At 34.5% G+C, this 16,257-nt stretch overlaps 1 protein-coding gene across 1 annotated transcript in view; it reads left to right on the top strand.

The window, feature by feature from the left end:
- VPS13A (vacuolar protein sorting 13 homolog A) overlaps positions 1-16,257 on the top strand; it is a 108,171-nt gene that overhangs the window by 12,976 nt on the left and 78,938 nt on the right. Inside the window, exons 10-20 of the mRNA XM_058043374.1 lie at positions 349-406; positions 2,375-2,502; positions 2,714-2,820; positions 3,456-3,627; positions 3,997-4,059; positions 7,756-7,891; positions 8,476-8,570; positions 9,348-9,490; positions 10,790-10,991; positions 11,068-11,182; positions 14,108-14,244. Of these exons, the coding sequence (XP_057899357.1) occupies positions 349-406; positions 2,375-2,502; positions 2,714-2,820; positions 3,456-3,627; positions 3,997-4,059; positions 7,756-7,891; positions 8,476-8,570; positions 9,348-9,490; positions 10,790-10,991; positions 11,068-11,182; positions 14,108-14,244 (1,356 nt within the window). The remainder of the gene's footprint in view (positions 1-348; positions 407-2,374; positions 2,503-2,713; positions 2,821-3,455; positions 3,628-3,996; positions 4,060-7,755; positions 7,892-8,475; positions 8,571-9,347; positions 9,491-10,789; positions 10,992-11,067; positions 11,183-14,107; positions 14,245-16,257) is intronic.

Genomic DNA, 16,257 nt, shown 5'->3' with positions numbered 1-16,257 from the left:
TGTCCTGGGTAATTGTTTGTAACTAAAAGGTTTTTTTTAGGAAAAAACAGTGTATGTTAAGGCTTTTATGTGATGAAAGTATAATGCTCATCTGAGAAAGTTAAAAAAATCAGTTTTGTGCCAGTAACAGAATTTAGACAATTGATGGTCATCTTACCACTGTTCAGTGATTTTTATTAGCTAAGTATAGACATATCATTCTGTTAAAAACATAGATGAGTATTTTGAATTTTACTTTGAGCCAGAGGGATTATCTGAGAACTGTTTAAAAATGCTAACATTTTGTACTTTAAAAACTTTATCTGGAAATAGAAGTGCAACTTACTGTTCACTCCATTGTGTGTGTAGGTTAACTTAAAACAGGGAGTTGCCAGCCACAACATGATTCCAGATGGTTATGATTTTGGTAAGTGTTATTTAATTGTAGCATGAATTTTTAATTGTAATTTTTACTTCATCTCAGTGGTTGTCCCTTTGTCTGTTACTCAAAGATTTTACTAAAGAGTGTGGTTTAAGCCTGGAAGAGTAACTGTCTTTGTGACAGTGAATACTGTATTGTTTAGGTATATAAAAAAAGTCTTGATAAAAGTGAGTCTTGAGTCATGTATTATTCTAATGGAATGTCGTACATAGATTGTCATTGTTAACATCTTTTGATTAATTCCTTTATTTAAGAAGTTTAGCAACAACATACGTACTGTGTAAGTTTGGTGAATTCAGATTAGCTTGAGTATGTTTTTGAGGTCACCTGCTTTATGCAAACTATCTTTCTTCCATGAGAGGTAGAAACAGTAATCACACAACTTTGAAACATTAATTTCTTTTTTTTTTTTTTTGTAGTGGGAATATTGCAAGTTATATTGCTTTGAGTATTACTTACTTAAGTCTGAAAATCACATTGGCATTGCTCAAAAATGGTGATAGATTGCTTTCCATTGCATGGAATCATGTGTATCTGTGTGACTGTTTAGAAACTGTTCACAAGTCTGAATGGCCTTGGAAGTGGCCATTTCTTTGTTCTCCAGCAGGAAAGTCCTCAGTTCTCTATAGCCAGGGTTAAAAAAGGCACTGTCAGTTTTATGCTGCTACCTTCCCCTAAAAGAGTCTCTATGTTGACTGACAGAGAACTATCTAGTAATTTCTTCTGATTCCTTACCCCTCTTTTTAGTTGCTAGATTTGATTCTTTTTGCAAGAAAACAAGTATTAAAACATTGTAAGTTGTTTAAGTCTTTATGTGGTAAGTTCAAAATGGGTGTATGTAAAGCTTAGGATTCAAGATTTACTCTCTTAAAATTCAGCAATGCCATCAGAGATGCTGACTACGGTAGTGTACTGTGGTAAATGAAAATTTGGTCCCATTTGAGATAAGTCTTTAAAAGTCTAAAACTTTGATAGGAAGATAATAAGCATGAAGTCCAATTTTATCACTTCATGTAAATAAACAAATATTATACTTAAATAAATAAACAAACATTATACTTATATATAAGAATCATAAAAAATGAATTTTAGGAAGCTAAATATAGGGAGAAAATTAATTGAAATGCTACCATATAGAGGTGTAGCTAAAAGTTTCATGGTTTTTTCTTGCAAAACTGCATGTTTCCACTACTATGAACCTTTCAGAGAATTTCGAATATTGGATATGTAGGTAATGTATCAATATTTTTGCTGAGATGAAAGAAGTCATATTTGAAAAAAATTATTTACACGAATTCAGATAATATAAAAATTCTTACTGTTGGATCAATTGCTGAAACAGATGAAAATATTGAACTAAACAGGGCTTCAAAAGCCTGATATTTCCAAACTGGAACAGATAAAATAGTTCTGCTCTGGATCTTTTTTCTTGTGATATACCTCACTTTTATGTAGCATGCATATTGATTTTGTTCCATGCTTCCTTGGGCTTGAAATTAGAAATATGGAGTGTTTGGTTTTAACCATTGTTGTGAGTATAATTTATCAAAGAGTAAAGCATTTGTAACAGCAACAACAACAACCAAATTTTAAGAAGTAAGAGTTCCTATAGTGAAATAAATGCTGTATTTGGAACTGCCTTGTGTTATAAGTGTATCAGAACCAAAATGATCCCATTTGTTACAAATGTAAACTATTTATTGGAACATCTGTATGTAATTCAGTGTACAGGAAAGTTTGTGGTGGTGCTCTGCAAAATTCGGTAAATGTTGCCATAGTGAAACTGAAAATTGAGATTGTGTTCTATTTTAAGTTGTGTTGGTGCAGTTCGTGTTTTACAAGTCTAGCATTCTAAAACTAATAGTCTGGCATAATTTAAGATAAGTATACATATTATTTATTGCAGTCTGAAATAATTTAATTGCACTTTTTATATCAACTTGTATTTTTTAGTATTCCGCCCCATTTCCGCTAAAGCCAAGCTCCTTATGAATCCTCGATCTGATGTTGACTTTTCATCACCGAAAATAGATCTAGATGTAAACTTACAGGATATAACTGTTGAATTCAATAAGCCACAGGTACCAGTTATTTTTCTGAAGTTATATGTAATGTAGTAAAAAAGTTAGTTTGCAAGAATTAAGAAAGGTGATCTGAAATTTTATAATGTACATGTGGAGTCCATTAACTTAGTCTTGTTTTTTTTTGAAACTGATTTTCACTTCGAAGAGAAGCTTGATAGCTGTTGTTCTCAGAAAGACAATAATGCTCAGTTTGAATTTGTTTGCCTAGTACTTCAGTGTTATGGAGCTTCTTGAGTCTATTGATATGATGACTCGAAATCTGCCATATAGGAAGTACAGACCTGATGTTCCAGTGCACAACAATGCCAAGACATGGTAGGTAACCTTAGACTTTGAAAATAATTTGTTAGTTATTAACCTGAAATAATTGCCAAGGAATTGCTCCTTTCTTAAGGAGGTTTGAACTCATTTCATTCTGAAAGGAGGTATTTTGGTTTTACAATTCTTTTTAAGCTAGCATTGTAGGAAGTTGAGGAGGACCTCATCAAACCAAAGCTGTGGATACAGTATTTGAAAACCTGTGATTGCACTCTTAAAGACCATTATCAGGAACTTAAGTCTCAGAGTATTTTTGTGTCATAAATTTGTTTAAGTGAAAGCCCCCCCTGTTACATGTCAAGTAGCTCTACAAGAACATAGCTATTGCCTAAAAACAGGCAAACCTTTGCAACACAGATGGCAAGGATTTGATTTCTTTTCAGGAGATTCCTTAAAAATATATTTTTATTACTCTCACACATGCGTGCATAGATTTGACAGCAATCTGTCAACTTTGTATGGGGAAAAGAGAGTAAAATTCTTAGATGTCTCAGCTCAGAAGTATGCTGTTAGTCTGGGGATTTCACTCTTCACAACTTGAATTTGTATTAAGTGAGAGTCTGAAAGGTATAGGAGTCTTTTCAATATATGAAAAGAAAGATAAGCTAAGATACATTTGTCTTTGCTTTTAGGTGGAAATATGTTATTGATGGCATCCTTAAAGTAAATGTTCAACCTAAACTCCAAATGTGGTCATGGGAACATATTTCACATCATAGGAAGCAAGTGAAGAACTATAAAGAGTTGTATAAAACAAAGATAACATCAAAAAAACCTAGTGAAGAAATCTTGAAGTTGTTGGAGGTTAGTAACTTTCTGTTGAAGGCTTAAATATTGTTCATCTTGATACTTGTTTAAACTTAAATGTTAAAATGTTCCTCAATCACTTCTAAGTTAAAATAAAATTTTCAGTGGCCATATTTGCAACTTGTCACTACCTTTCTTTGTTAGTAGTATGAACAAATATATGAGGTGAATCTTTAAATTAGAAACTGCAAGAAAAACAGCTTAAGCTGGTGTGCTGTTCTTTTCCAGGTTTGTTTTAAGTTTTCAGATTGAGTGAATTAATGTGGATTGCACGAATTGAAGTGCTTGCTGTTGTTTCCTGTAAACTGAGCTGTGGAATGTAACAATTGTTGAATTGTCAAAAATAATGTCTTATCTCTCTTCTAGGAATTTGAAAAGACCTTGGATATTTTTAACATCACTTTAGCAAGGCAGCAAGCAGAAGTTGAGGTAAAATTGCATCATTTAAATGAGTGTATGAATAACTGAAACATAAGGTTGTGGAGATTTTAGGCAGATGCCTTTTAGCTATGGTGATTGAATTGTGTACAATACAGTCTTTCAATTTTCCTTGTTCATGGTTTTTTATTATAAGGCATAGTTAGTTTATCAGCTTGTAATTAAACAAAAATTAAATAACTCCATATGCTCTTCCTTCAAAATGAACTGAGCTTGGATAAATCCCTTTCTATTTCTGATGGGAAAGATCTGTGTGGAGAATGTGGCCAAAGGATAATGGAAGTTAAATGGAAACACACCCAAAGCTGTCCCTCCTCACAGCAGCCTAGACTATTAGTTTATTCCTTTTTTTCATGAAACTGTGTTACTTTGAGCAATCACCTGTACTATGTTGACTCTTTGAGAAGAGATGCAGTGTTTCTCTTTGCAAATGTTACTCAGAGTACAGCAAATGCAGAATACATTTAAGAAGATTAGTGCAATTAGGCAAGATAATGTGACTTGAGTAGTTCAACTAATTTGTTAGCCTTGGTTTTCCTAGGTTAATGTACTGCTTAGTTATACATACAGTGTCTGAGTGTTTTTCTAGGTCACTGAAGTGAAATATTTGTAGTTTTTCTGAAATCTGTCATATTTCTCCATTAATAATTAAGGCACCTAAAAGTAAGCAGAAGAAGAAGTTTACAATCTGAAAGAAGGCAGTCATTAATAAACTTTATAAAGCTCAGTTACTGCCTGTGGCAGTGCTTGAGAGCAATTTGATTTTTTTTTTTTGTTTTGGTATGTGAAGTATATTTAATATAGTATAAATGCAATTGCTTCAGTCACAGATATTGTGCTGCTAACCTAAAACTCTGAAGAGGAATCTGTAAATTTGATTTTTCCTTCTATTTGTCTGTATGTACACCCCCATTTGAACGCTTGTGTTCCCATTAGTCAGGCTCTAACAGAACCAGAAGAAACATTCATGACTGTTTGCCTTCTGTTTGTCCAATCTGGAGTGCTTTTCAAGGGGTAGTGGAAGGTTTTGTTCTGGTTTAGTTCTCATTTGATTTTGTAGTGTATAGTTTATCTTGGTTTTATCTTTTTCCTTCAACTTCCTTCCTTCCCCCCGTGTGATTATCCTGCTTAAAAAGGTAATGTCATATTGCATTCCTGAGTACCTTCAAATCCTGAGTTTTAAGATACATGTCTGTAACATTTAGAAGTAGGTTGCAAGAAAATGAATTTTCAGTTTTTTGGGCTTTTAATCTTGCATTTAAAAAATGTTAGAAGTACATCTTGAAAAACGTGCTGGCTGATTATCTGAATATATTTCATAGTATTGAAAATCAGGTCACAGTGATTTTAAGTTGTGTTCTGTCTCCATCTATCTGCCAGGTTGCATCTGTTTTGTTGTTATCAGGTCATACCTTTGAAAAAGATTCAAAGGATTTAGAAGAGAAAAATCTACTACTGCTTCGGTATCCTGACAGTTAGCCTTAGGTCTGCCAGGTATTTAAAGGAGCACCCATTAGATGTGGGCTTAGTAAAGCCAGGCAAATGATCCTGCTGTTTGTGAAGTTTCTCTGTTTCTTAAAATCATACCCTAAGAGTTGACTTTCAAGGGCTTATTTTATCTAGACCTTGAAATCAAGCTCCTCAGAAATCACTTTCGTGATCACAGTGCTGATTTTCAGGCAACTTTGTAACCAGAACTTTATATTCCAAACCTCAGACCTCTTCTGCTTCTTATTGCAAGTGTTTTAAGTACCAAATAGTAGCTTCAGCTTCAGTAGCTAAGCATCAAGTCTCTGTATCAGCTTGAGAAATGTTACCCTTTCAGCCTAGGGCAGACTTTTAGGATTTACTTCAGTGAGAATGCAGGATAGAGTCATGGCATCATTTAGGTTGGAAATGACCTGGAAGACTAAGTTCAACTATTAACAGAAAATTGCTATGTCTACCAGTAAACCATGTTCCAGAGCACCACATCTACGTGCCTTTTAAATACTTCCAGGGGTACAGACTCCACCACATCCCTGGGCAGCTTGTTGCTTTGCTTGGCAACCTTTCAGTGAAGATCCTTTTCCTAACAGCCAATATAAACCTTCCCTGGCACAACTTGAGGCTATTTCTGCATGTTCAGTTTGCTTGTTACTTGAGAGAAGTAACAAGAGGCTGACCTACCTGGCTACACCCATCTTTCAGGTGGTTCTCTCTTCTAGTCAAAATAGTTACCTTGCTGATTAAGCTTTAAGTCTATGACTGCATTGGTTACTTAACCAATGTAAATGGAGGAGAGGGAAAGTTCAAGAAGATTCTTCAACAAATCTTTGTAGTTCCTATACTGCACAGATTATTTTTTTTTCTTCATTGTTGCAGAAGTGGCTTCTGTCTGCAGTCTCTCTTTCCCTGGGCTTTGGTGCCTGCTTCTGCCTCAGACGTGTGAAAGAGTCATAGCTTTAAACATCACTTATTCTCCATGGCAGTTGTCCTTCAGCACCAACCCCTCAGTATCCCAGAAATCTGTGATCTCACAGATTTAACCTTCTTTTTTCTAAGGCCTGTCCATTTTTTATTTGGGTCATTCGCTTTGTAACATCTGCTTGCTGATATGGTAGCCTTTATAAAGGTTAACCTTTATAACCTTATAACCTTTATAAAGAGGACTTTTGAGGATTTCTTCAAACTTCTTGTAGCTTTGTGTTGTTAGACTGACATTCTGCATCATCTCTCTGAGGTGAATCAATAGTATAAATCCAGAAGCCTTTACATTTTTGTGGTTAGTTCTGCCTTCCTTTGTCCAATAGGTGTGTAGGTATGACAAGTCCCTACAGAGGAGTGATTTATAGTCAGCTGTTTTTTTTCCCACTTGTGTTGCAGCATGCTGAGAAGGGATTCCTGTCTCACTTCCACTACAGTATCTTTAAATGTAGGGCTTATTTGCAAATGATTGTATTTTTTGGATTGTATTAGTCACAAAGAAAGTTAGTTTGTGTGGATCACTATAGTTCTGAGAACAAATTTGTCTCTTGGATCACTTGGTGTTTGTTTGCCATCCCCACGACAGACTTTCAGTGATCAATTTTGGATGCAGTCTACACTTCCTTTGAGGACCCAGTATTGGAATCATCGCTGGCATCAGATAGGGCATCCACTAGTTGTGGAAATAATGAGTGTGGGAGTAGGGAGGGCTTCCTTACTATTTTAACCATATGTATCACATGCAGGAATAGTTAGAGTAAATACTGTATTATGAGAGTAAATACTTTTTAAATTGCTTTGGGTATCCATGTTGAAATGAAAAATACAGGGCTAATGTAAAATTTGGCCTATGATGGCTATTTAATTGCTTATATATGTATTTTAAATTATTTAGAAAACCATTGCATATAATTTTGTGGTATTTTTATGATGAAAGCTGGAGAGAAAATCTGCTATGTAAGAAATGTTTATTGACCTTTTATATGCTCTGTTCCTTTCTTAAAGGTGGTTGTTATTATGCAAAATAAAATTGGTCCAATAATGCACTGTGTACTTGAAAAAGTGACTAGAAGGGAAACTAAATAAAAACATTTTGCCTTTTTAATGCTTGTCTGATGATCTTTTGATATGTTACAGCTGCTCTGGGTCTATATTTTTCTTAGGAAAATGAATAAAAAAGCATTAAGAAAATTACTTACCTGAGTATTTTTTAAATTTAAGGCAGCCAAGGCTGGATTGAAAATCTACAGACCCGGAGTAAAACAGGATGATGAAAATTCTGGTGGCTGGTTTAGCTGGATATGGAGCTGGTCGGGTAGAAAAAAGGATGAAAAAAGCCAAGAAGTCAAGGGTTCAAGTATGATAATTTACTGGTATTCTTTTTGTTACTAGGAATCTATTAGAGTCCTAGGTACCTAGCAGTGGAACTTGTAATCAATTTGTTACTGTATGCATTTTCTCTTAGCCTTTTCTTTTGCTTATATACTTATTAATTGCATGTAACAGAGGTTATACAATTGTACAACTCCTCCACAGTTCCTTCTGAGCTGTGTTTAATACAGTGGAAATTAATGGAATGTAAACAATTTTACTTGCATTCATTTTAAAGTTTGCAAATTTTGTGAAATGTATGTTTGATATATGAGGCACCTAGTAAAGATTATGGAACATAGAAAGTTAATCACAAAGGCTGCTCCTGTTGTTAGCAAGATAAGAAATAGAATAGGTAAGGAAAAAATTATAAGAGCATTTTAAAGCATGCTTTAGATTTGCAAGACTTAGCTTTAAACCCAAGGGTATTTTCTTTTGCTAATTCAGGACAGCAATGTTGACAGTATCTATTCTGTATTGTAGAGCTACCAAGCACAGAAAAGTGTAGGACAGTATTTGCATTTTTCAGATCTCTATACTCAGTTTAACTAACCTCTTGAAATGTGACAGGTCTTGAACAGCTGATGACACAGGAAGAGAAGGCTAAACTTTATGCAGCAATTGGATATAGTGAAACAGCTGTGGATCCAACCCTTCCAAAATCAGTAAGTCATAGCTGGCTGTATGGTATAGCTTCATCTACTAAAAAAATCTCCAAAGATGATAAGAAATCACTTTTGAATTACTTGAAGCTTTGTTTCTATATTTGAATATTGTTCTGATACCTTTTAATGAAATTACTGCACGTCAGTTTTCTGCATCCTTAGATGCAGTTTTAGTATAGTGGTTACAAAGCTTACTTTTGGATATTCTTAAATAGTAAAGAATAAATTTTTACTTGCTCTAACAAGAATAGGGTAATAAATATAGTGTGTTGTAGTTTAAATATTGAAGTATATTAATATATCATCTTACAATATTCAAAAGCTTTTTAAGAAAATGCACTAGGGAATCTTAATAAAGGATCAGGAAGTGCACTGTAATCTAAAATATGAGTTATAGTAGATGAGGTAGAATAAGTGATTATATATTGTATAAAGAATGAGATGATTCAAGGATTTTACTGGGAAAGAGCAACATTTTGAACCATTTGGAAACGGTCTGATAAATCCTCTTATTGTGTGATACCAAGGATGATATGATGAGCTGCTTTCTAGCTCTGCATCAGAGGGTCTTTTTCACAAAATTTGGTAAAGATACTAAAGACTCATATTTGTGAGGATACTCTGCCTCTTTGTAGACTTTTACACCAGCTATGATACGAGCTATGCGCAAAAGCAGTAGTTTCAAACTTAGTTGTAGCTTTCATCTCTTCATAAATTGTATCAAGATGGATATTAATGTATTTTATACTCCTATGTTGTTTTTTTTGGCATGTCTAGTATGAAGCCATGAAGTTCTCTGTGAACTTATTAAGCATGTCGATATCAATAAGAGAAAACACGCAAACTCCTCAGCTAATAGAATTTGCATTAACTGACTTGAGTACGGTATTTACCCAACGACCAGGTGCACAAGCAATAAGGTGAGCTTTCTCTATCAAACTGGTTTCACCTCTCATGAAATGGTGGTGATGATAGTAGGCATTTTAAGACCGTGTTATGATATTTAAGTGTCATTCCTTTTGCAGTCTGAAGTTGTTCTGCGGCTGAGGGATAAATCATGGATACTCTTCCCATGATTGAATTCTCTGCATCTCCAGAGCTTTTTGTTCCAATATGGATATGCTCCTTTTTTTTTATTTTCAGTTTGTCATTGTTATGTGCAAACAATCCAGTTACAAATTTGTTATTTGCTTTGAAAAGTGACTGTTAAGTTTCCTTTTGAAACTTAACCTCAGCAGGGTGATTTGTAACCACTTGTTTGTGGGCATTTAACATGATGGAAAAGTTCTTGTGTTCCCAGTTCACTTTTGGATTTGTGGAAGAAAGATGTAACTGATGATTTTTCCTTTGTTTTATGCTCTCAGTAGGTGAGTGAAAAGCATCTAGTGAAATATTTCAATTTTATTTCAAATGCACTTAAAAATTCTGGGAGAAGGTAACCCTCCTCTTTTAAACCTTGTTCCCTCTACTTTGAGATGAGTATAATATATGTATAATATTAAGATACTATTGATCTTGATTAGTTTTATGTTGAATTTTTTCTAAGGTTTGGCATCTGTGTTTTCTGTTGGTACTCTTATGCATCCAAATGGCCCTGACAATCCTATTGTACTAAGAAAAAGAGAAAAAAATAATGCATTTTTTACAGTGAAATATTTTTCTTAGAGTGTTGGGAGATAAAAAAATCTTCAACTGAGAGCTGTTGCAGAGGCATATAGCATTTTGGTTGAAAAAAAAATCCAAGATCCAAAAATTACTCTTGGAGTAATTAGACAATTTATCTTTGTTTTTTTCATTTCTCTGTGCCAGAACCATTTTGTCCCTTCTGTATGTCTGTTTCCCACTATAAATACACGTTCTAATTCCTGAAGTCACACTAAAGTATTCTCATTTGAATTTTGCAACTTTGCAGAATCTCTTAGCTGCCCTGACACCTGCCCTCATGAAAAGTGTATGAAGGAAATAAGTTAGATGCCCTATTGTACTTAGACAGGGGCAGCTAATAGACACAAAAGATAATGAAATGGAAAACAGATAACACAGGGATGTATGTATTAAATCCTTAGAATAAGCTGTTTATAGTTAAGGTAGGGTAGAAACATATTGTACTGGTTTACGTTTTATTTTTTTTTCCATCTAATTTTTTATACTCTTTCCATGTAATTGTACTTAGCCAGATGGATATTGCATCTGAACTGTGTGCTTACATTTCTGTACAGGTTTGAAACAAAAATCGCCTCACTTGAAGTTACAGGCGTGTCTCAAGAAAAGTGTACACCCCGTCTCCTGTCTTCTCGAACAGCCTATTCAGATGACAATACCTCACTTTTAAGCATAATGTTTGAGACTAATCCTTTGGATGAGAAAGCAGATCAGAGGATTAGAATAGAATCACAACCACTGGAAATAGTATATGATGCAGTAAGTAAATATTTGAATAAGTTATAAATCGTCAAAAATCCTACTTAATAGTAAATTTACCTTATTTTTTTAACAGATGACAGTAAATAACTTAGTGGATTTCTGTAGACCTCCAAAAGATGTACATTTAGAGCAATTGACATCGGCAACTCTGATGAAGCTTGAAGAATTCCGGGAGAAAACATCAACAGGCAAGTGCTGCATGCTCTTCTCACAGCACACTCAGACAAATTTTAGATTGTATGAGTGCTGAGTGTATCTTTCTCTATGGAGATGTGTGCATCCAAGTAATAGCTTTCTAACACCTAAATAAGGTGTTTACCACCTGCTCAGTTAGCATTATTTGCTATCATAATTTCATCTACATGATGCTTCTTTGAGAAGTGTCTATAGTGGTTCAGAAGAAATATGAAGAGCATATGTACTTAGCATATGTATTTTTACCATATGTACCTTCCTAACACACCACCTAAATAGTTGAATTATTCTATCTTATTGCAGTATGTTTATTCTAGGTATTGAATAATTTAATGTTTATATCTCCTTTAACTTTAACTGTTTCTACTTGTAGAAATATTTGTAAAATATGCTCCAAAGCCATAGATAATCTTTCAGTATTTTTTACTCCATACAGAGTTAAAAGAGTTTGTTACGTCTTGTGTTTTGTTCATCTGGTATGTAGAAGGCCTTAGTTATTTAATACTCCTGAAATACTGATTCTGAGATATTAATCTTCTAAGTTAACCTCTGAAACCTTTTCAGATTTCTTGCTTCTCAGGAAAGTATGCCTTTGTATAGATGTTTTTGATTTTCTGACTTCCTTGATGAATATTATTTTTGATTTGGATTGACTCAGTTCAAGGTCTATAAACTGATTTATCTGCTTTCCAGCTTATCAGTTTTATAGCTGTTAAACTAGTTTTCATTTCATCCTGCTTATCTCTAGAGATCTTGTATTTTAAGACATGAATGTAAGTCCTGAGTACTGTGAAGACTACACTGAGATCTGTGGACTTAATTTGTTCCAGTAAGGATGTCTGAGGCTTTGTAAATCAGAGATGTATCCAGCACAGTGTCCTGTTTCTGTGGATGGGAGTGGATGCAGAGGGGAGATATTATATAGAAATTATTTTTAAAAGGAAAAAACAAACAATAGATGTTTTATTAAACCTCTTATAATTTCATAACCTATTAATAATTAAATTGTAAATATAAAAAATCTGCATACTGAAGTGATAAAGATTTTAAGAAAACTCAAGCAAAAAGTTTATTTGATTACTTCTATCAGGCTAGTATTGGGAGGGAAATCAAGCATCAATAGTATTTTTATTCATTAGTTCTTCTTTGAGTGAACTGTGTAATTAAGGACTAATATCAGATTAACCAGAATTATCAGCTTCCTTGTCTTTTCTTTCAGAAATTTCTTGAGCAATATTGACTATATTGATGCAACAGTTCATTGTTGATTTCTGAGATGAAATTTTAAATTTGCTTTATATACAATATGCTTGGTTCTCTGCTCATTAGCAGCAAAAATAGTGGTGTTGATCATAATTAATATTTTGTGAAAATACGAAATCGTCCTCTGTATTTATTCCAGTTCAGCATCATAATTAATATTTTGTGAAAATACGAAATCGTCCTCTCTGTTTATTCCAGTTGAGCATATCATTGCTGTAGAGGTATATCCAATACTGTTTATACCCTCACAAGAATGCCATGTTGTCCAGAGTAACCTAAAACCTTGTTCCAGTCACAAATGAAAAATATGATGATAATGTCTCAAAATATGCAGTGCATTTCTTGTAAAATCTTGTGAGTTTCAGAGAATTGCCAGTGAAAAAAGATTTGATCTGCAGAATATTCTGATGCAGGAGACTATGCTAAGCTCAGAGGTAGAATAAGAAAAGTGGAAACATAGAAGTATAATTATTATGTTCAGACCCGCAGTCCTCAAGAATGAGTTCTTAACACTTTTCTTTGAAGCAATAGAAGGTAGCTGGAAAATATAGGGGAACTGTGAACTGCAAAATTGATGGAACTTGCTACACTGGAGTAGTTATGATTTTCAGCATGAAAAAACATTTAAAAAGCTTGGTTTACCAGAGCTCAGTTTATGGATTTTACTACATATTTTCCCAAATAAAAGAAACGAGAAAATATTTACTTGACCTTTCTACATCACTCAAATTCCGCTAGCCAGTGCAAACTGATAAAATCCTGCTCTTCTTGTTACTCCAAGTTGTTTTGTCTTGCAAATCCTGAAATGTAGTTGTCATCCAGTGCTTTACTGACTAGCCTAGCTCTCCTCTGACAGGGCAACCTTTGATAATGTAGCAGATTTAATTGTTTTCTTACCAGTGGATGTGTTTACTGTCATGTTGTTATCTTCATAATTCATTGTCTCTACTTCTGTGATCATCAGCTTGTTGTAAACGGTAGATATTTAATGAGTTGTGGCTACATCATAAGGCAATTTCCAGATCTAACTTGGAGCAATACCATTCATTCTTCAGCTGAGTGAAAAAGCAGAATTTGATCACAAATCTTATGAATGTCTGATTTTCCCAACTAATTGCATGATTTTTGAACTTAATTTTTGTAAGATCATATATTTGCATATCTTTGGTGTCTCAAGATGGAGATGTTTGTCAGCATTTAGTGTAAACCTGTGTATCTCAGTATCAAAAAACACTAACAGTTTGGCTAGTGTAGTTGGATACTCAAAATAAGAAATTCTAGAGCAATTAGATTTGTAAATCTATGGAACATAGTGGGTTAATTAAGTAATTTCAAAGTTGCAGTTCACATTCCAGTTCTTCTCTAATTTCATCTCTGCTCAGTGGGAAGTATTTTTGAGTTTGCATATGTCACATTGTTGTCTATACTTGTCACACTATTTCCTATCATCGTTTCATCTACTTGATGCTTCTTTAAGCACTGTCTATAACGAATGAAAGAAGAAATATGAAGAGCATATGTACCTTAGTTATTTAGCATATAGAGTTTGTTTAAAATTAGATCTGATTTTCTTTTTGTCACTTTCTTTTAATCCTACAGGTTCTGTATGAATTTCTTTTGTTTGTTTGTATTTAATAATTGTACTGTTTTTTCAGGATTGTTGTATATTATTGAAACCCAGAAAGTTCTTGACCTCAAAATAAACCTCATGGCTTCATACATCATTGTTCCACAAAAAGGATTCTATGACCATACATCAAATTTACTGCTGCTGGATCTTGGTAGCTTTAAAGTATGTATTTACGTAATAACGTAATTTACCGATAAGAATAATTCAGCTTTTTACCTGATTTACAGTTTCTTAATTTGAGTTTCATGGTCATGAACAGTATCATAGTACTTACTCTTACTCTTACAAGAGGGAGACTACCTCTTCCAGTGTATTTATTAAGTATTTATTTTAAAGTGCTTTGTAGTCAAGGCAAAAGTTTCTGAACTCTTCTCAGCGGATTTGTTCTGTGCAAAAGAATTGCTAGAAAATACTCCTTCCCTAGCAAGAAACTACTGTTGATACTTTGGACTGTTATGTGGAAAATGTCTAGTAATTTTTTACATTGCCTTACAATATAAAATAGTGAACTTTGTTACATGATTAAATGGTATTCTTATTTTTCATATTATTATTACTTACCCTTTAATCACTGAATTTACTTTAAAATGAGGAAAGTAAACATACTGGCAATTTTTAAGATAATTTGGATGAGATTGGGGGTGTGTTTGAGATAATGATTTATTTTTTTGACTTTTCCCTTGCATAAGGTATGTAAAATTATAATTTATCACTATAAAAAAGGAATATACTTTGAAATAAAATATAAGAGACTTTATTATTAGCGGTCTTCTTCTTACTCAGTGATGAACTTGTGTACTTCAGGATAAGTGATCTTATATGCATATAGGCAATTTACTTTTTATTTACTTGTATTCTGGGTAAAATTGGTTCTGCCACTTAGTATCTGTTTAGATTGCTGTCTGCTTTTTAGCAAAAATTTGTTTCAAATCCTAAGATCTTGCTTATGAGAATAAGTTTTCTATGTTATTTCCACATAATTACTTCTGAACGTGTGATTTCAGCTTGAATTATAGAACAGTTTGGCTTGGAAGAGACCTTTAAAGGTCATTGAGTTTAACCTCACTGCAATGAGCAGAGACATCTTTAACTAGATCAGGTTCCTCAGCCACCTGTCCATCCTGACCTTGAATGTTTCCAGGGGTGGGTGTACACCTCCTCTCTGGACAACTCATGCCAGTGTCATACCACTTTCATTTTAAGAAAATTCCTTATATCTAGTCTATATCTACTCTTAGTTTTAAGGTGTTACCCCTTGAATTGTCAGACCAAGTCCTGGTAAAGTCTGTTACCATCTTTCTTTTTGGCCCACTCTAAATACTGAAAGGCTGCTGAAAAGTCTCCCCAGAGCCTTCTCTTCTTCAGGCTGAATAGCACCAGCTCTCTCTGCCTTTTTCTTAGAGGAGATGTGTTCTGCTCCCTTGGCTATAGGACTTGTGCTCCAGATCCCTTCCTAGGTCTTTTGCCCTTCTCAGGACATATTCCAGCACCCTAATGTCTGTGTTGCTGTGCGGAACCCCAAATAAAGTATAGTATTCAAGCTGCAGCCTCACCCGTGCCAAGTACAGGGGAACGAACAATCCCTCCCCTGGTTCTGCTGGCCACACTGTTGCTTTTGGCCACCTGGGTACTCGCTGGCTCTCATTCAGATGGCTGTCAATCAGCTTGACCTTTTGCTCTCCTCCCTGAGCTATGTCACTAAGCAGAGGGATTCTCTGCTTGGGCACACCTCCCACAGGTGTGCTCACTGCTGCTGTCTGCTGTTGGCATAAGAGTCAGACACATCCTGCAGCCTGGCACCTGGGTGGCAGCATGTTCCCACCAGAGCTCTGATTAGGGGCATCAGTTGTGCTGATGATTTGGTAATGGGCTGGTGCAGTCCAACTGCAGGTCTGTGCAATAGGTCATGTTTAAAAAGAATGTGTTGGATTGCTTCAGAAAGTAGAATTAGTGAAGAAGCTTACTCTGTGGATACTAAAAATTATGTGATCTGGTTGTAAATCCAAGTTATTTCAGTGACAGATAATTTCACTTGCTCTTCTGAGTATTAGTCATTTGTAGGCAGTTTGTAGGGTTGGTACTATGTAGTTGTTTGTGTGCTTGAAACAGCCTCCTGATAGCCTACTTCCCTTTCCACCCCATACAAGATTACTCTTGGAAGTGTTACATAGAAGA

The sequence above is a fragment of the Melospiza georgiana genome, chromosome Z, assembly GCF_028018845.1.
Source record: "Melospiza georgiana isolate bMelGeo1 chromosome Z, bMelGeo1.pri, whole genome shotgun sequence".
Taxonomy (NCBI): domain Eukaryota; kingdom Metazoa; phylum Chordata; class Aves; order Passeriformes; family Passerellidae; genus Melospiza; species Melospiza georgiana.
The sequence above is the reverse complement of the archived record's forward strand: the minus strand, read 5'-3'. Positions and strand labels throughout refer to the sequence as shown.